This window comes from Moschus berezovskii, chromosome 11, assembly GCF_049115385.1.
Source record: "Moschus berezovskii isolate FMDL1 chromosome 11, NW_MosBer_1.0, whole genome shotgun sequence".
Classification (NCBI taxonomy): Eukaryota; Metazoa; Chordata; class Mammalia; order Artiodactyla; family Moschidae; genus Moschus; species Moschus berezovskii.
This window is the reverse complement of record NC_142470.1, coordinates 78743461-78763364: the sequence shown is the minus strand read 5'-3', so window position 1 is coordinate 78763364 and position 19904 is coordinate 78743461. Positions and strand designations below refer to the sequence as shown.

The 19904-nt window shown below is 48.7% G+C and overlaps 2 protein-coding genes and 1 pseudogene across 3 annotated transcripts in view; 2 read left to right on the top strand and 1 right to left on the bottom strand.

Annotated features, from left to right (window-relative positions):
- Positions 1-5826, bottom strand: part of MCFD2 (multiple coagulation factor deficiency 2, ER cargo receptor complex subunit) — a 47059-nt gene extending 41233 nt beyond the window's left edge. Inside the window, exon 1 of the mRNA XM_055400918.2 lies at positions 5687-5826. The gene's annotated coding sequence lies outside the window, so the exon portion shown is untranslated. The remainder of the gene's footprint in view (positions 1-5686) is intronic.
- Positions 5345-19904, top strand: part of TTC7A (tetratricopeptide repeat domain 7A) — a 118622-nt gene continuing 104062 nt past the window's right edge. The window contains exons 1-2 of one of the 2 annotated variants that reach the window (XM_055400912.2): positions 5345-5840; positions 13694-13857. In XM_055400912.2, the coding sequence (XP_055256887.2) occupies positions 5657-5840; positions 13694-13857 (348 nt within the window). In that variant the 5' untranslated portion in view covers positions 5345-5656. Of the gene's footprint in view, positions 5841-11924; positions 11944-13693; positions 13858-19904 lie in introns of those variants that run through there. The other variant, XM_055400913.2, reaches the window with a different exon arrangement.
- Positions 14137-14815, top strand: LOC148776216 (PSME3-interacting protein pseudogene; annotated as a pseudogene).

Below are 19904 nucleotides of genomic sequence, written 5' to 3'. Positions count from 1 at the left end.
TGACGGATACCATCACAGTAACAGCAATCTTAAATCTGAGCACTATTATATAGATCTTTTTCAACTTATAAAGAGGTTATATTCCAATAAACCCATCGTAAGTTGAAAATACCATTAAGTCAAAAATGCGTTTTGTAAACCTACCATCATAGCTTATCCTTGCTGCCCTTAAACATGCTCAGAATTTACATTAGACTATGGTTTGGCAAAATTATCTAACACAAAGCCTATTTTATAATAAAGTATTGCGTATCTCTTATAACTTATTGAATACTACTGAAAATGAAAAACAGAATGGTTGTCCAGGTATAGAATGGTTGCAAGTGTATTGGTTGTGTCCCTGGTAATCACGTGGCTGCTGGGAGCTGCCACTTGCTGCCCTGCCCAGCATTACTAGTGAGGATCTTATTGCTTTTTGCTAGCCTGGTAAAAAGATCAAAATTTAAAATTTGAAGTGTGGATTCCACCAAATAGGTATCGCTTTCCTACCATACTAAAGGTGGAAGAAGTTGCATCATCATAAGCCGGGGACCTGCTGGGACAACCCTCTCCTTGGATTCAACAAACTATGTGGTCAGGAATCTGATAATTCTCACCACACCTTCCCTAGGCTCCAGGACTTAACCATTGCCCTGTACTTTTAACCAAGGAATGTTCTTTTCTCCTTTGTGACATTATACTCATTAACTTAATAGCAAGGGATTTACTGTGTGAATGGAATTGCCACATTAAATGCTCTCCTGATGGCCTCTTCCTTTCAGTCCCCGAGGACCTCTCTGTTCATAATGAGTTCCTGGCTAATGTGAATATTGATTTACCAGTACTTTTGGTGGTAAATCAAGCATAGATTGCAGTTCTCTTGTGGGCAAACAATTCCACTTACATTCTACTGGAACTAAATGCATAGTGTTCAGTTCAGCCTGACCCACCTAAACCTCTATGCAAATTTGCCCAACAGCCTTTAAAACAAGGCACTAAGGAAGAAATAAAACTAATAATCAAAGGCCACAAAGAGAAAGGAGTCTTCCTACTTCATTCCAGGCTTTGTAACACTCCTATTTCCCCAGTCAAAAAACCCAGTGGGCAAGAGCATCAGTTCGGTTCAGTTCAATTCAGTCGCTCAGTGGTGTCCGACTCTTTGTGACCCCATGAATCACAGCACGCCAGGCCTCCCTGCCCATCACCAACTCCCAGAGTTCACTCAAACTCATGTCCATCGACTAGGTGATGCCATCCAGCCATCTCATTCTCTGTCGTCCCCTCCCCGTCTCCTCCCACCCCCAATCCCTCCCAGCATCAGAGTCTTTTCCAGTGAGTCAACTCATCGCATGAGGTGGCCAAAGTATTGGAGTTTCAGCTTTAGCATCAGTACTTCCAATGAGCACCCAGGATTGAACTCCTTTAGAATGGACTGGTTGGATCTCCTTGCAGTCCAAGGGACTCTCAAGAGTCTTCTCCAGCACCACAGTTCAAAAGTATGAATTCTTCGGCGATCAGCTTTCTTCACAGTCCAACTCTTACATCCATACATGACATAGATTCACTTATTAATAGTTCCCTGGGGCCATAAATATCACTCTCCACTTCCCTTTAGAACCAAATTCAAATACTGTTTCATCCTCAAGGTCTAAGGAGACTGGGCATGTGTTGTAGAACTGTGGAACACTGTTGTGCTTTCCTTGGTGTGCCTGTAAGTTAAAAGTTAACACCTGTCTTCACCAAGTAAAATCAACATACCTGGACTGGTATGCCTCAGTTTCTGAGGTGCCCTCCTACTTTCCACAAATCCTCAACTAGGACCTCTGGAGCTTTACCTTGCCCTGTGATCCTATTCTTAGCCACTCTGTAGATAATCTTTCTTGTTCCAAAGATGAGGCTGGCTCTGAGGCTGATGCATCTGGTTACTCTTCTAGCTCAGAGAGGGCATATGGGTTCCAGAGAGACGGTAACAATTTGTTAAAGGACAGTGCACGACCTAAGATAGGATTTATCCCATGAGGTAAATCTCTTACTCCAGACAACCAGCTGTGCAAAAGCTTCCCAGCCGACTAAGAGATAATTATCAGGATTCTTGAGATGAATCCTCATAATGGCATCACCAACTCGATGGACAGGAGTTTGAGTGAGCTCCGGAAGTTGGTGATGGACAGGGAAGCCTGGCGTGCTGCAGTCCATGGGGTTGCAGAGTTGGACACGACTGAGTGATTGAATTGAACTGAGTCTCACTGGCCACTGTGGGCTGTGTGTTTCCAAATTGTCTTATGCTCCCACATCATTATTTGACTTATCCAAGTTCCTGGTAACCAAGTCTTTTCTCTGAGAACAAACATAAACTTATTTTTTTAGTTCTAATGAACTGTTCAAAACCCTCTTACTTTGGGCCTAGTGTGTATTAGTCTGTCAGTTGTGTCCAACTCTTTGTGGGTAGCCATTCCCTTCTCTAGGTGAATTTTCCCAACCCAGGGATCAAATCCAGGTCTTTGGCACTGCAGGCAGATTCTTTACCATCTGTGCTATCAGGGAAGCCCAACTGTAAGCCAATAAGAGATCTCACCGAGACCTTAACTTCATGAGAACAAACACCAGTAGCTTCGCTTCTCTGATGATCCAATGGCAAGAACTTCCCACTTTGTTCAGGGGCAGCAGCTAAAGGAACAGTCTCCTACTGGCTTGGCTTTAAGAGTCTCCTTTAAACCAGATGGTCCCTGTGCTGGACCGTCTTTGTTGCTCCCTGAAAATACACATTTCTCACTCAGTCCATTTACCTCCTGCGAACTTCCTTCCCTTCTCTGAGATGCTGCAGATTGTCTAGGCTGTACTCTCCCCCTCTGGTAAGCAATAAACTCAGCTTCCTTCACCTGATCAGCATTTTGGCAGCATTTCCGAGCTGGCAATGACAGCATTCTTTATCAGAATGTGTCTTAAACTCTCATCTGGGAGATCCCAGATTATTAAAAATTAATTAAAAACAACCTCTACACTTGTATTTGCCACTGGTTTTGTCAAATATTATTGATTGGATCATGGTTGTTCTTTGCTCTTGTTCCTACAGCCTCTTACTCCCATGAAAGACAGTGGTGACTAGTGGGCTGGGGACTTGCCTCTTCTGAAAAACAGCTCTAAGGGGGTCCAGCATGTGTTTGTGTTCATTAAGTTTTCACCATCCTGCTATGTTCCTCCAGGCCCACACAAATATCAGTGCTCCCGTCAAAGAACATGTTAGTTGCTTAGTCGTATCTGACTCTTTGTGATCCCATGGGCTGCAGCCTGCCAGGCGCCTCTGTCCATGGGATTCTCCAGGCAAGAATACTGGAGTGGGTTGCCATGCCCTCCTCCAGGGGAATCTTCCCGACCTAGGGACCGAACCCAGGTCTCCTGAATCAAAGACAGATTTTTTACCATCTGAGCCACCAGGAAAGCCCCTAATAACAATCTGACCCCAACATGATCTGAACAGGAAATCAACAGGCAGCAATACTGCCTCAGATAGTTCCCTGGAGTCCAGCAACCTGGGGGCAGGCTTAGCAAAGGATTGGAGAGAAAAGAGGGAGGAGAGGTTTTCCTTACTTTGTTAGGATTCCTCTTATCAGCTCTGCTTTTCTTTGGCTGCCCTAGGGCTGACTCTGGGGAATGCCAGACTGGGGGAAATCACAGGGTGTCCTCAGGCCTCCTCCATCGAAAGGACACACACAACTCTCTCCAAGTGATATCGGTTCCAGTGACCAGCAAGGGCAGACAAAGGGTAACCGAAAGGAGTCTGTGTAAATTGAGTAAACTGCCAAAGCCATCCCCATTTTCCTTCCTCTATCTCCTTGTCTCTAGGAGCTCAGGTCAGACCCTAGAGCAGCAGCCAAGGTGAGGAATTCTGCCTCCCAAGCAAGGAATGGAGCTGCATTTGGAACCTGGAGAAGAGGACATCTAGGGCTTCCCTGGTGGCTCAGATGGTGAAGAAAACTGCCTGCAGTACAGGAGACCTGGGTTCAATCCCTGGATCGGGAAGATCCCCTGGAGAAGGGAATGGCTACCTACCCCAGTATTCTTTCCTGGAGAATTCCATGGTGGGCTACGGTCCATGGGGCCTCAAAGAGTCGGACACGACGGACCCACTCACACTGAAGAGGATATCGGCGGGGGCGGGGGCGCAGGGAGGCTACCTTCGACAGACGCCCCCTTGTGGCTGCAGAGACAAAGGACCCAGGAGCCTGAGCTCCACTCCACAAAAACTTCCCACGGGTTACAGTTGGCCAGAAGCACGAAGTAGTGAGTCTCCTGACACTGAAAGTGGTCAAGCTCACTCCCAGGGTTATGTATCAGGCAGGGGCTGGGGAAGAAGGTGGGCACCTTCTAGCTTTCAGGGGTCTATACTCAAAAGCTTGCTCTGACTCTCCGGTCTTCTGGAATCTTCGGTCTGTGCCATGCACTGTCACTTAAATAATCCTGTTTTGTCGCTTTGGTCTTGCGTGATGGCCTCCATCCCCACCCTGGGCTGTACCCGGAAGCGGGGCCACCATAAACGGGTCTCAAAGGGTTGTAGGTCTGCCTCCCCCGCCTCCCCTGCCTGCCTTGTAATCCTTTGAACTCCTTAGTACCCACAGCACAGGGCTAAGTCTTGCTAAGAGCTCGGTACAGCTTTGATCAAAGTACTCTTTATACACTAGAGTTAAGAAATAAGTAAATACCAAGTTGGAGAAACGGCTTAAAACGTCTAAGAAATCCAGGGCAACAGGATTCTGCAGAGGAAAGGCCTGCCAGCTGGGGTGGAGAGAGACAGGTTGGAAAGAGGAACTCCACTCTGAAGAAAGAACGTACAAATGCCTCGCAGGGGAGGCGGCCCGAGAGTCGCGGGCCTCGGAATGAGCGGGTTCTCCAGAGCGCCCCGGGGTTGGCGCGCAAGACTCGCGCGGCCCAGCAGGGCGGGAACCGGGCGGTCACCGGTGGCTTCCCGAGGAGGCTCCTTCTCTGGGTTGGGAGCTACCGGCCGGCGGGCCTCTCCCCGGATTTGTGACGTGCCGGGGCAGCGGTGGTGACGGGGCCACCACACAAAGCAGGGTCGTCGGGGCGGGGGTCTCCCCGGCCAAGCGCCCCAGTGGGATGGGGAGGGGGTGGGGAGCGAGGCGCCGCCGGGCGCCGGGGCTCCGCGCGGTGCTACAGTGAGCGCCGAGTCGGCGGTGGCGGCGGCGGCGCGCGGGTGGCGCCGGTGCGGCCGCGAGCGCCCAGCGCGCGCCTGGCTGCTGAGGCCGCGGTGGCGGCCCGCGCGCCGGGCTCGCCGAGGCCGCGCCACGCCCCCGCGGGGGTGGAGCTGCGGCCGGGGGCGGGTCCGCCGCTGGCGGCGCCCGGGCCCGGGGCGGGGGCTGTGGCAGCAGCTGCAGCAGCGGCGGCGGCAACGGCGCCAGGAGCTGCTGCTGCAGAGGCGGAGGCTGCTCCTGGACGCGGCCGGCTCGCGCAGCCGGAGTCCCAGCCCGGAGGTGTCGGGCGGTGCGCTGGGTGCTGCGGCTGCTGCCCGCCCGCCGCTGCCCGGGCCCCCGCTGCCGCCCGGGCCCCGGCCGCAGCCCGCGCCCCCGTCGACCCCGCCCGCGTGTGTGCCCCAGCCGGGACGCCGCCCCCGGCCGGGTCTCCACTTTTCGGCCGCACCTCCCATGACTGCGCCCGCTCGAAGATGGCTGCGAAGGGCGCGTACGGCTCCCACCTGAAGATGGAGAGTGAGCTGGAGCGCTGCCGCGCCGAGGGCCACTGGGACCGCATGCCCGAGCTGGTTCGGCAGATGCAGGCGCTAGTCGCGCTGGGCGGCGGGGGCGGCCGGCGAGGCAGTCCGAGCGCCGGGCTCACCTCTCTGGACACCGGTGAGTGAGTAAGGGAAGGGGCCGGTTCACAAGCGCGCAGCGCGCGAAAGGCGCCGCCTCCTCCAGGAAGCGGGCCCCGACTGCCTGGGGCGGGAGGTGGCTACTTTCGGTATTACTCGTCCTGCGTTGCCGATGTTAGGAACAGCCAGGGTACTTAGGAAGGTTCTTCTGCCCCAGGAGAAAACTCACGTGCAGGGTGTTTTGGGGAAGAGAAATAAACGGGTTTTACTCTCTGCCCTTTTCGATCTTGTGGGCTACTCCGACAACTGTGAAATGGTGGTACCAACACATATCAGCTCAGGGCGTAGGCTGGACCCCTGCGCCACTCCTCCAACCCCCATTCCGATTCCTACACTCCGTCAGGTGAAGACTGCCTGTCTCTCTTGCCCTCCCCTTCTCGCCCCCGTCACATTGACAGCGAAGCTCTGTGCACAGCCAGTACGGTTGGAGGCTTGACGAGCGCCACGGTGGAGTGGTGAAGTGGGAAAGAGGGCTGGTTAAGCCTTAGTTTTCCTCTTCTGTGTTCTGCTTCAGGACGCCTCTAGCCCTGCAGTCGGTGACTTTAGCAGTAGGGCTGGTTTGGCTGGGCTGGGCTCTTGTGCCGGGGCGGGAAAGCAGCCTGATGGGGCGGTGGGGAGCACCCCGCCCCAGTCTCCAACCTCAAATCCTGTTCCTCGTACCTTCAGCTCAGCCCAGCGAGCCCTGCCTGAGCCCTCTCTGTGCTCAGCCAACTTTGGAGCCTTTGTGGAAGGAGGCAGAGAGTAAATCAATACAGATATAAAGTTTTAAGGACTGCCCAGCCCGTGGAAGCCTCTGTAAGGAGACAGAATGATAATAATAATATCAGTAATAAGCAACTTGTTCACTCACTGTGTGCCAGTGTCTAAGCCCTGTAATCAACTCGTTAATTTCTCCAACAACCCCATGAAGCAGGTACTCTTGTTTGCCTCTTTCAGACAAGGAAACTGAGGCACAGATTACTTAAGCAACTTATCATCCTGCCAGTCAGTGATGGAACCGGGTTTTGAACCCAGATTTCTTTTTTTAAAAGCATAATGTATTTATTGGCTGTGCTGTGTGTGGGTTTTCTCTAGTTGTGGAGAGCTGGGGCTACTCTCTAGTTGTGATACACCGGCTTATGGCAGTGACTTCTCTGGTTGTGGAGAAGGCTCTAGGCACAAGGGCTTCAGTAGCTGCAGCTCTTGGGCTCTAGAGCACTGGCTCAGTAGTTGTGGTGCATTGGTTTTGTTGCTCTGCAGCATGTGGAATCTTCCTGGACCAGGCATGGAACCTGTGTCCCGTGCATTGGCAGGCGAATTCTTATCCACTGTGCTGCCAGGGAAGTTCCTGAACCCAGATTTCTGAGTACATCCTTTTAACTACTTGCACCATTACCTCTCAAGGATGTATTACACAAAAACCGAGCTGGAAGACCTGATGAAAATGAATGGGAAGTAGAGGGGTGATCCGAGGGCAATTGTGTGTTAGATTGTGGAGCTCAGAGAAAGGGGAGGTTTCAGGAAACAGCAGAACCGGTGCTGGCGTCTAATCGGTGTTGGGGAAGGCAGAGTATTGTTTCCTGGTGAGAAGGAAGGATAGATGGACACCGAGGAAGCTAGATGGCAGGGATGGACAGTTGGTCTGAGACCCTCAGGTAGGTCTGAATGTGGCAGTGAGTTGCACTGGCAAGAGCTAAAGATGCATGTGGGAGAAACTGATGGGCTTCTGTCTTCTGGGGAAGGATTGATAAATTTCAGTTTCCCTCTGTCCCCTGTGTGGGGTGATGTGGTAGGGTGGGGCTGGTGAGGATGGAAGGGAAACTGACCTTCCACCATGTAAGGGCACTGGGGCCTGGACGGTGCATGGGAATCTGAGTGAGGTTGGCAGCACCACAGAGAAACGTGCTGGGTCTGTGAAACGAACCGGGGCCTCCTGGAGTCTCCACAGGGTTGTGCTTCCTAAGCCGTTCTTCAGACATCTCAAGGAGGTTGACTAATAAAGTCATTGGTATTGCAGGACAAAAGAGTTTGGGGAATCCCAAAAGCTAAGACATTAGGCTTAATAGATTCAGTATGGTTAAACTGATGTTTTAAAACTTCTAGTAGGACTTCTCAGAGCCTTTCGTGTGCCCACCTGCCGGTGATATTCAAGCCCAGGTTAGAGTATAAACACACATTTCTCAAACTTACTTTGACCATATGCTATGAAGCATTATTGGGAAGCACTGGCATGGCATAGTTATAAATGGTATGTGTAGTTATAAAGCGCTTCTTCTATTTGAACAAACTTTTGGTAAACAGCCCAGTGGGGAAGGCAGGAATGATTGCCCCACTTTAGACACCAAGGCCCAGAAAGGTCACATAATGAGTAGTAAGTGGCAGAGAATGTACCCAAACATGAGTCTCACCCACCAAGTCTATTAGGGCCAGAGGAAGGAGTGTGAGGCCTGGCTGGGCGTCACGGTGAGTACTGGCCAGCCCAAAGAGGGAGGCTGGGGGCAGTGGGTCTTTACTGCCAATTTTGAGGTTTGGTTCTATGAGTGCTTTTCTCCCACTGTTAAATCTAGATACACTTATTCCAAAATGCACACACGTACATGCACACACAGACACAAGGAGCAAAAACAGGTGACTTCCAAAGCCCATGTGTAGGGCATTTTTGGATTGTCTGCCATTTTGGTTGTTTCTCAACATCACTGGAAGGACTGGCAAACTATTTTTTTTTTTTGAGGGGTGTTGGCACTGACCTCCCCCACCGCCCCCACAACCCAAGAGGGAAATTCTTAAAAGTCCCACCTGGTCGATTAGATTGCTACAGTCAAGGACCAGAAGCATCAACATAATGACATAATTTGGGAGAAGGGAGGAAGCTGAATCCCCGCTGAACCGTGCTTTACAGACTGAGGCCCCACTGTATCTGTGGGGTTTCCTCCAGAAACAAAGAATAGCTCCCAGAGCCTGGGTTTCACTCCAGGCAGCAGGAAGGGAAGACCCAGCTGGAGGGAGGCCCTCTTTCTGGTCAGAGATGAAAGAGTGAAGGATCAGGAGATGCTCCCCGAGAAGGGGCACTTATACCCTCCTTTCCTGTCCAGGGAGATTGCTCCCCACCACCTGCCCAGGGGGAAAAGGGTTGTTACTGTTTGTACATTTTCTTTCAAACATATCCGGTTTAGATTTGGTCAGGATGCAGCAGGGGAACCCCAGAGTGTGGCTAACTGTAAATGGGGTTTGTTCATGTAGAAACAAAGGACCCCGTCCAAGTGGTTAAAAAAAGAAAAAAACTTTATTATGAAAAAATTTTAAAACATCAAAAAAGTAGAAAAATGAATCTCATGTATCCATCAACCGGTGTCAGTAGTCACAAACTCATGAATAGTCTTGTTTGAGCTATACCCTGGCCCATTTCTCCCCCACATTGCTATTCCAGTATTTATGTATTAAACAAGAACTCTTTTGAAAAATAAGACTACCATATTATTATTGCAGCCCTCCTTCGTCTAATGCTTCACTTTACAGTTCATTTGCTAGAATCAGGATCCAAATAAGGCCACACATTGCATTTGGTTAATGGATTGAATCTCTCTCTTATCTAAGGCATTTTATTATGAAAATTTCAAACATACAAATTTGAAAGAATTTTGCAGTAGACACCTATATTGCCACCACCTAAATTCTGATAGTCTTTCACTGTACTGTCTTTAATTGCTTCTGCCATACTCTCCATTCAGCTTGAGTCTCTTAATCTGTAGTTACCCCCTTTTAAATTAGTGATTAAAAAAAACCTGGTGATTGTTCTGAGCTTTTTTTTTCAGTTGAAGCTAGAGGGAGTGTGTTTGAGGCAGGTGGCCTATCACGAGTTTTGCCCTCTTCCTCCTTTTGCTGTGGTTGGAAGGTCCCACCCTTTGCAGTTCTGTGAAGTGAGCAGTTGCAGAGACCACTGTATCCCTTTTTGACCAGGAGGGAAGGGGCTGATCTGAGCACATGGCTCGCTGACTGGACCCAGCTTTCCTGACTGAACTGACAAGTGGAAGAGAAGGGAGCTCTGCCCTGAAAGTATAGGTTCTGGGGAGGAGGCTGGCATCCTTGAGGTGGGTCCTTATGACCTGTCACCCATTGAGAGGCCTGGAGAGGGGCAGGAATGGAAAGGAAGCTGGCCCCAGAGGCCTCCAATCAAGGTGGGAAGGCTGGGGGGCCACTAAGGAGGGGCTTCCTTTGCGCCTCTGCTAAGGCAGAGGGCTGGGCTGGGCTGCCAGAATCAAGAGCCAGGCTGTCAGAGTCTGTGACACTGTCTTTGAGAAAGGCCTTTCTAATGCCCTGGGAAGGGAGAAGCTGGAACACTTAACCCGACCCGGGATAGGGAGTAGATGTGAGACACTAAAATGATAAAGAGCAATTTGTTTTACCTTTGGAGACGGACAGGAAAGCCTCGATCTACCTATATCCTTATTTAACAGCGGAAAACCTGGAATAGCCTTCAGTTCCATAGACTGACCGCTTGAGGACAGTGGGATGGAAAATGTGGAGCAGGGAGGAGAGTTGGACAAGGAAGAAAAGAAAGTCAGTTCCCAGCGTCCACTTTGAGTGTCTGCTAAGTGGAAAAACAGAGGCTGAGTTGGGAGTGAAGAGGAAGGGCAAAGGGCTCTGGAGAAGGACCCGGAGTGTTAATTTACAAAACAGTCTGTAACTCACAAGTGTGGAACAGTGGGAACTGTTCTTATTCCTGACCTTGGAATTAGCTTGTAACTTACAGTTTACAGCTCCTTAGACTGTTCTTCATTTCCAGACTATCAGAGGGTCTGCTCCGCATGGGATGTGGGGAAGGCAGACTGTTCTTTGGCTGCGTCACATTATGGTGGGTTGTGACCATAACAGTATTGCATCTCTATTGTCATCTATAAAATGAGTATAATTTCTACCTTTCAGAGCTGTGCAGATTAAATGATACTAAATGATAAAGTACCTGATACTCAGTACATACGTGCGTACTTATTTGTGTCCAATTCTTTGTGACCCCATGGACTGTAACCTATCAGGCTCCTCTGTCCGTGGGATTTTCCAGGCAAGAACACTGGAGTGGGTTGCCATGCCCTCCTCCAGGGGATCTTCCTGACCTAAGGATCAAACCCACATCTCCTGCGTCTCCTTCATTGGCATACTTTACCACTGAGCCACCAGATATTCAATGTGCCTTCAGCAAACATCAGCCCTCCTTTGGCAGTAAAAGGCACTCTTGTGTTTTAGAGTAGTGCTTCTCAAGCTATCTGTGGTGAAGGCTCAGTTTTATGTTCTGGATTTTGGATTTTGTTTGTTTTTTTAGATTCTCAATCTGTTGTGCTCTGATACTTTCTTAAAATACATAAACTGATACCCACTCACCCCTAATTTTTTAGTATTAGATTCAGCAGTTATTCTGTTACATGATTATCAGTGTTTCTAAACATACTTTATAAATTTCTGCACTCACCCCGCAGGACTGGGTCACAAACATGCACAGACCTGCCCTAGCCCACGGACCACACTTTGAGCAGAATGTGTTCCGAGGACAGTTCCATTATTTTGAGGAGAGGTTATGGGCCCTGCAGAGTATTTCAAGATTGAGGTTTGCCTGGAAGGAACTGGTTTCTTTTGGCATGAAAGGAAAGGAGCCGAGGAGCTCTAGGGAGCTCTGGGCTGGGCAGCTGAGTGGCTGAGGCGGGACCTGGCGGTCGGGCGGCTGCGCTGCAGACCTCGGGCGCGGGAGCGGAGTGTGCAGGGGCGCCTGACAGCAGCGGGGCGGGGCCAGCGCAGGAGGCGGAGCCTGGGAGGGTTTCGGTTCCCAGGGAAGTGTGCGTGTGTTCAGTCCCTCGGTCTTCTCCAGGTCTTTGCGACCCCATGGACTGTAGCCCTCGGGGCTCCTCTGTCCATTCTTGCCTCCTCTCCAGGCAAGAATGCTGGGGTGGGGTGCTGTTTCCTCCCTGGGAAGTAGCAGGTTCCTAACTCTGCCTCAAGTTTTACAGATGAGAAGGGGACAGCAACTTGCCTGGTGGCCCACAGCTCAGAAAAATGTTGCTCAGGCACCCACTTCTAAGCAGCTCACTTCCTTCCTGCCTGAAGATTTTGGAAACGTAGGGTATTTCCCTTTATTCTTGGATTGATTTAAATTTTATTTTTGACTGGATAATATATTCACACGGGTCAATCTTCCAAAGGTAACCAAAAGAGTGAAAAGCCTCCCTCTATTTCTGCCCCTTCCCCATAAAGCAGCAGAGTTAGCAGATGTTTCTGGTATTCTTTCGTGTATTTTTATGCATAAATGCACAGTGGCCCACTGTGTGTGCTCCACTTTCTGATCGGTGTATCTGGAAGTTCATTTCATGACGACCCATACAGAACTTCCTAATTTCTTTATATGGTAGTACAGTGTCCCTTTTAATGAATGTATCATGCTTTATTTAATCAGACTCCTCTTTATGGACATAAAAGTCGTGTCTAGTTTTCTGCTATTATTAACAGCGTTGCAGGAATGGCCTTATATGTCAGTCGTTTTACACATGTTTGAGGATGTCTGTAGCCATGGGATTGCTGAGTCAATGGAATGTGCAAGGAATAATTTTAACATATGTCACCAAATTGTACTTTATAGAGGTTCCACCAACTTTTGCCCCACCAGCAGTGGGGCATTCTGAGTAGCTCACCTTCCTGGAGGCATTTTGGATCCACATGGAAAGGATCTGTTTCACTCAGCAGCTAATATTTATTGGGTGCCTGTATTCAGTGGTCCTTGCTCTGTTCAAGGGAACTGGGCCATGATCCAGTCACACCAAGCACAGCCACCTGAGGCTATATCTAAATCACCGTCATCCTCAGACCCTGCACCCTGAGCACCTGGATCCCACCCCACCCAGGTTGCCCCTGCTGTAAGTAGCAGGAATGTGGTGGCCCCAAGACTGGAGTTTTTAGTGCTGTTGGGGAGACGGCAAATTAAATCAAGCAGTATAAAATCACTAGCCAAGTAGTGAGGTCTATAGACGAGCTAACGTGTATGTGAGAGAACTCCAGATGCCAAGTTCTGAGGATGTTCAAGGATTTGCCTTGCTATATGAGTAAATCTGCTTCCCGCCTTACCTCTGCTTGGCTGTTAGATTATCCCAGTGCCGTGCCATGATCTGTCGCTTCAGTTGTCTCCGACTCTTTGTGACACCATGGACTGTAACCCACTACGCTCCTCTGTCCATGGGATTTTTCAGGCAAGAATGCTGGAGAGGGTTGCCATGCCCCACTCCAGGGGATCTTCCTGACCCAGTGATACAACCCACATCTCCTACGTCTCCTGCATTGCAGGAGGATTCCTTACTGCTGAGCCACTGAGGAAGCCCAGGTTATCCCAGGGTCATGTTCAAATACCTTAAAAACAGAGAAAACCAATTCTGGTTACATTAGGAGCACTAAAGAAGTTAGGAGCACTAAACTCCTAAAATGTGTAAGCCACCATGCTTATTTTTCCTCTTCAGTTGTTTGGGAAATGTTCCTCCTTGGTGTAAGAACTTATCACTGTGGAGCACAGATATGATTTTGTCATTTTAAATTCTGAAATTCCGGAATTTGTCCCAAGTCCTGGGAACTCCACTTCCTCAACCGCTATACTGCAGAAATTAAACCAAAGGGGGCAGTTTGTGCTGTGACCATGGTAGAATGTCTGTGTTTTCTCTTCAAAGGCTGGTTAAGTTTGTGGAATCTGTGTCTTTATTTTCTTAGACCTGGACCATTCATGTGCCTGGGGGCGGGAGTGGTTGGGTGAGTACAGTCTTCACACTTGCCCTGTTAAGGGAACTGCTGCCCTCAAGTACCGACTCTGACTCCTGCCCTGCTTTCCAGATGACTTGGGGAAATTGCTCCTGGCCGAGGCCCTCCTAGAGCAGTGTTTGAAGGGGAACCATGCCACGATAAAAGACTCCATCCCTCTGCTGGAGAAGAATGAGCCGAAGATGAGTGAAGCCAGAAACTATCTGAGCAGCATCCTTAACCATGGGAAGCTGCCGGTAAGCGGGTCTCCCCTCTACCCACCAAGCCTGGGGCTGTCTCTCCTCTCTCCTCCCTCCTGTCTGCTGTCCAGTCTTGCCGGGGTCATTTGGTTGCTGGAGAAGCATGTATCTCTTAAGGGTCAGCCTTGTGCCGTTAAGTATAGTAACCACTAGCCACAAGCCTCATCCAAATTGAGATGTGCTGTGAGTGTAAAACACACACTGAATTTTGAAGACAGCACAAAACACGGAATATAAAAGATCACTAATTCTTTATATTGATTACATATTCACATGATAATATTTTGAATGTATTAAATAAAATATATTACTAAAATTAGGGGATGAAGGGAGGTACGGATTGGGTTACATCGCCGGAAGAGGGGCGGAGCTTTGTTGTGGCGACTGTTCCATTATGGATGGAGGGGATGACGATAACCTTGTTATCAAAAAGAGGTTTGTATCTGAGGCAGAGCTAGATGAACGGCGCAAAAGGAGACAAGAAGAATGGGAAAAAGTTCGAAAACCTGAAGATCCAGAAGAATGCCCAGAGGAGGTTTATGACCCTCGGTCTCTGTATGAAAGGCTACAGGAACAGAAAGACAGGAAGCAGCAGGAGTATGAAGAACAGTTCAAATTCAAAAACATGGTAAGAGGCTTAGATGAAGAGGAGACCAACTTCCTTGATGAAGTTTCTCGGCAGCAAGAACTAATAGAAAAACAGCGAAGAGAAGAAGAGCTGAAAGAACTGAAGGAATACAGAAGTAATCTCAACAAAGTTGGAATTTCTTCAGAAAACAAGAAGGAAGTGGAGAAGAAAGCTGTGAAACCCATAGAAACCAAGAACAAGTTCTCCCAGGCAAAGCTGTTGGCAGGAGCTGTGAAGCATAAGAGGATCACAGTTCTCAGACCAGGGATTGCATGTGGACCATGGCAGTGAAAACCTGGAATCCTAACCACTAGACCACCAAGGAAATCTGCAGTTTATACTATCTAATGTTATTTGTCTTTTTACTTGAAAACTCTTTTCCTTATATTCTTTTTATTAAAATTTTGATTATAATTGTGAAAATAAATAAATAAATAAATAAAATATATTACTAAAATTAATTTCACCTGGTTTTACCTTCTTTCATGTGACTAGAAAGTTTTACTAGAACAACCTAAATTACACTTGTGGCCCAAGTTGTGTGTTTCTATCACGCAGTGTTTGGTTGACCTAGTTTGTCCCTGATCTTTGGCCTCTTCGAGGGTCTCAGGGAAATAAAACCTAGTAAGCCTACCATCTAGTTGGAAACAGGCAAATATGCTGTTGTCTAGCAATGGAAGCACTCCATAACATGGCAATCCAGTTTGAGTCCACGTGCCTTTATTGAGCACCTACTGAATGCAAGGCATTGAAGAGTGATATAGAGGGAGGTACAGTCTCAGCTTTCTTTAGACCTTTACTGCTTGAAGCATGGTCCACCCAGCTGCAGTATGGGTATTATCTGGGAGCTGTTAAGAATGCAAAATCTGGGGACGTCCCTGGTGATCCAGTGGCTGACTCTGCTCCCCAATGCAGGGGCCCGAGTTTGATCCCTGGTCGGGGAACTAGATCCCACATGCCACAACTAAGTTTGCATGCTGCAATTAAAGATCCCGCATGCTGCAATTAAAGCTCCCACATGCTGCAATGAAGGCCCAAAATAATCACATAAACAAATGTAAGGGGAAAAATGCAAAATCTGATTCAGAATCTGCATTTAAGAAAAATCTCTCGGTGATTCTCATGCACTCTCTTTAAGTTTGAGACTGTTCTCAATTCCAGTGTATACTGAGCTGTGATAGAAGTATTGGTATGTCATTAGAGACCCAAAGAGGAAGTAATTTTTCAAGAGATACTCCAAAGTAGTGTATTTCCTGACTTAAATATTGTATCGCAACCCACTATGTACAAGGCATGGTGTTATGTACTTCAAGGACAATAAGCATGAGTCCAGTGTGGACCCTGACCTCAGGGAGGCTGCAGGCCTTCTGAGAAGATAGTCCTATTACGAAATTGTTCAAGGTGGGCTGTGATTCATGCCACTGGAGTAGCTTCCAAGGGGAGGCAAGTCTTAGGGGACAGTCCCTGGGGTGAGCTGCAGCAGTCAAACTCAGGCTGATGATAGTTCTGATAGCCCATTTGGGGGCTGGACCTTGAAAGGGGTCAGGATATGGACTTAAACACAGATAGTACAGGGCATTCTAAGCTATGGAAGCAGTGTATGATCCAAAAGTTCCTCTTGGAAGGATTTCCTTAAAGTATGTCAGTTAGCAGGAACATCAGGGAATGGCTTTAATTAGGTATAAAGGGACATTGTGGCCAGAGAGTTGGGAGTGAAATATCAGGCCAGGAAGTGGGTGTGTTTTCTGTAAGCAGTGTGGGGAGACTGTCCTGGGAGTTTAAGGTTACTGCCTTCAGACTCCTTGACAGGGATTACTGTAGTCCTGGGAGGTTTTGTCCTGGATTAAAATAGCTGCTTGACCCTGAGCCTGTCCCCTGATCTTCCAGGCCTTTCAGTTTCTCATCTGCCCATAAAAGTGGCTGAACTTGACTGGTAGGTCTCAAGTTTTTCCCATCAAGACCCTTTAAATTTTTTTCTTTTAATTATATATTAAAAATTTCTTTTTAAAAATGAAAATGACTCAGGCTTATTGTAAAAAGAAGTTCACTAAAATAAAGAACGAGTTTGAATAATAACAAGTCCTTGTTTCCACTCCTACCCCCGTGCCCACTCCCATCCCGAGTTGAGCTCTGGTCATCACTTGCTGTGAGCTCCATATGCCTTCTCTATGTTAACAGTCACATGTACACATGTGTGGAGCTTTCTTTTCTTCTTAGCATTATAGGGTTCTTACTTGTCAACTTGCTCTTTTGCACCAAAAACTCACTTGATTCTGTCTCCATGCCAATACCTCATTCTTTGTATTTGCTGAATAGTATCCGCATGTATTATTGTGAAAACTGCTTTATCTACCATATCAGATTTATTCAGTACAGATTTTACCATGCTTTATTAACCAGAGACAAAGATAGGCACTGATAACATTGAGAAATTCACCGTTATATGGACCAAGGCTAAAAACTCCATGTTGATCAGGCAAAATAAAATATTAAAAGTAGTTTGTGGGATTCTCTATCTTGCCCCAAAGGCAAAGGTGTGACTGGGGTGTGATATTTCTTGGCAGCAGATGAAATCTCAGGTGGATTCCCATGCATTCTGAGGCGTTCTCATGGGGTGAGGGGGAGAGGTGGGTCCCGGGGCACCTCCTCAGGGTAGTTTGGAACCTTCTTCCCTCAGAGATCTCAGATCTCACCTCTGAGATCCCATACAGCTCCGTGCTTTGGAGGCTGGTGAAAATGAGCCGTTTGTCCTGATTTCGGGTGTCCAGTGAGTGCCAGGCCATCTCACTGGGGCCTCACAGTAATCTTCTACGATGGTATTTACTGTTATTCCCATATTCCAGATGAAGAAACTGAGACCCAGGAGAGGTTAGTCACCGAGCCAAGGACCACAGCGTAGGTCTTGAACACAGCCTGTCTGACTCTGCTCCCACGCTCTCATGTCCTTGGCCATTTTTCAGTGCTGTGTCCCGAGTACTGGAGCAGACATTAAATAATGACTGAGAAACTGGGACTAACGTAGGTGGCGATGTTGCGGCTTCTGCTCTTAGAGATCTCACTTGGCATCTGTGAAGTATTTCCCCATCTCTTCTTCCTCTTACCTGAGTGTACACGTGAGGTCACTCTTCCCTGTTTATTGACAGAGACAGTGAGGCACAAAAAGGCTCGGTGACAGGCCTGATCCATCCAGTCGAAGGACTGTTCCCCAGACCCAGTGGCTTCTTGCAGAGCATCCTTCCATGGGGCCTAGGCTCTGTGGTTCCCACACTGTTGAATTGACAAGCCAGGTTCAAATTCAAAGGCGTGGGTCCCAAAGAGCATAGCCAACTTTTCATTCTGCTAGGAAAGGACATTCACAAAGCCCCCAAGCACAACAGCAGAACCATACCATTTTCTATTACTATCGGTCCATAAAAGAACAAACATCTTAACATCAAAACACAAGATGGATATGCTTAAGAATTAAGAATTAAAGGCAGCTTTTTAACTAGCATAACTTTAACTTTATAAAACATTCACTGCATTGTCCTTAATTTTCCACCAGCTTGGTGGAAGCCCTGTTGTAAACTGTTATTGGTTCACCAGGAACCACTCCGTGTCATCTCGCCCTGAAACATGTCCTGAGCTTAGCTGCCCTTTTCCCCCTTTACAGGAGAACAGAATAATAATAATAATTACTCTTGGCCTGTGTTTATGTAGCTCCTTTCTAGAGAAAAGTTCAAAGCTCTTTTCTGGACTTCGTCTACTAATGCTCTTGGCTTCGCTGTGACAGGAGGTGATGGGTAGCTGTTATTATCTCGCCCTCAGCGATGGGGAAATCCAGGACAGAGCAGGGAGGAAAGTGCCTCTAGGAGGTGTGTGATCTATGGCCCTGACCCAGGGCAGAGGTGACCTCTTGGGGGAGACTAGCAAATCCCCTTGAAAAATTCAGCCTTTGAGCAGGTCTGTAGTCATCAGGTCAGGCGTACAGGGGACCCAGTGGGTTTACTTGGTGGAGACATTGTGGAAGGTCAGCAGAAGGGAGCTCTCTAGGAGGAGGTGGGCCTGAGCAAGGCCCCGAAGAAGAGTGGAGGATCTGCATAGACTGAAGGGAAGGGAAGACTGTTCTAGATGGGGCTTGTGTGAGCAGCAGCAAAGGAAGAACGAGTATCGGACCAGTGAGGAAGGAGATTTTGGCTTTGCTGTGTTCCACTTCCCTTTGTTGGCTTCTGAGAGGGCAGTAGGTGGTGAGGAGTGGTGGATGCTTCCCCTGGGGTCATGAGTACCCCAGACTCTGATCTCCCTACAGGGGGTCAAGGGCCTCCTGTTAGTGACAGAGGCCAGCAGTGGGGACCAGGACTGCATCTCCCTGGAGCTTCGTGGACAGAACTGATGCTCTGTGGTGGGGGTGGTGCCCAGAGCCTGGCTAAAGGGGTGGTGGGCTGGCTGAGCACAGACATGGAGGCAGAGGGCTACAAACAGTGGCCTCAGAAGGTGGGAGATTTTAGAGCAGTCTGGGCCCACGTCCAAGGCCAGGACTCTCAGGCAGGGCTGACGAGACCTGCTCGGGTCCTGAGGGAGTTCCCAAGAGTGCTCATATGGGGCGGAGATTTGAGTGTAAGCAGTACTTGATCAAGTAGGGAAAAGAAAATAGGCTTGAGTGCAGGCACTTGATTCTGATAAGATAAGGGTGGTGGCCTCACAGGCCTTCACTCTCCTGTCTTCCGGCCATGTTGCAGCTGTGGCCATCTCCCTGCAGGGGTCATGATGCTGTGGGTGAGGGTTTCAGCTTCAAGCCGCTCACCTGCAGGACTCTTTCCAAGGCCTTTCACCTGGTTAAATATTTATCCATATATGCATCTGTCTATCTGTCTATGTAGATGGGGCTTTCCAGGTGGCACTAGTGGTGAAGAACCCACCTGCCAGCGCAGGAGATGTGAAAGCAGGTTCGATCCCTGGGTTGGGAAGACCCCCTGGAGGAGGGCATGGCAATCCACTCCAGTATTCTTGCCTGGAGAATCCCATGGACAGAGGACACTGGGGGGCTACAGTTCATAGGGTCACAAAGAGTTGGACACGACTGAAGTGGCTTAGCACACACACACATATATATAGACGACCCACAATTATATAAGGTTTTCAGTTCAGTTCAGTTCAGTGCTCAATCGTGTCCGACTCTCCGTGACCACATGAATCACAGCACACCAGGCCTCCCTGTTTAGGCCCTACAAATCTTGGCTGGGTCTCTGACTCCCTACTTGTGTTAAGAGCAAGTGCCTGAACTGAGTGCCAGTGCCTGCCTTGGGTGAAGCTTCTGGGAGCTTCAGGAGAAAGGAATCAGGGCCCAGTTTGTAAGCCACTTGCAGTCTAGTTGGGGGCATAAGACACACACACACACACACACGACACAATTAGGGACTCGTGTGAAGATAGCACC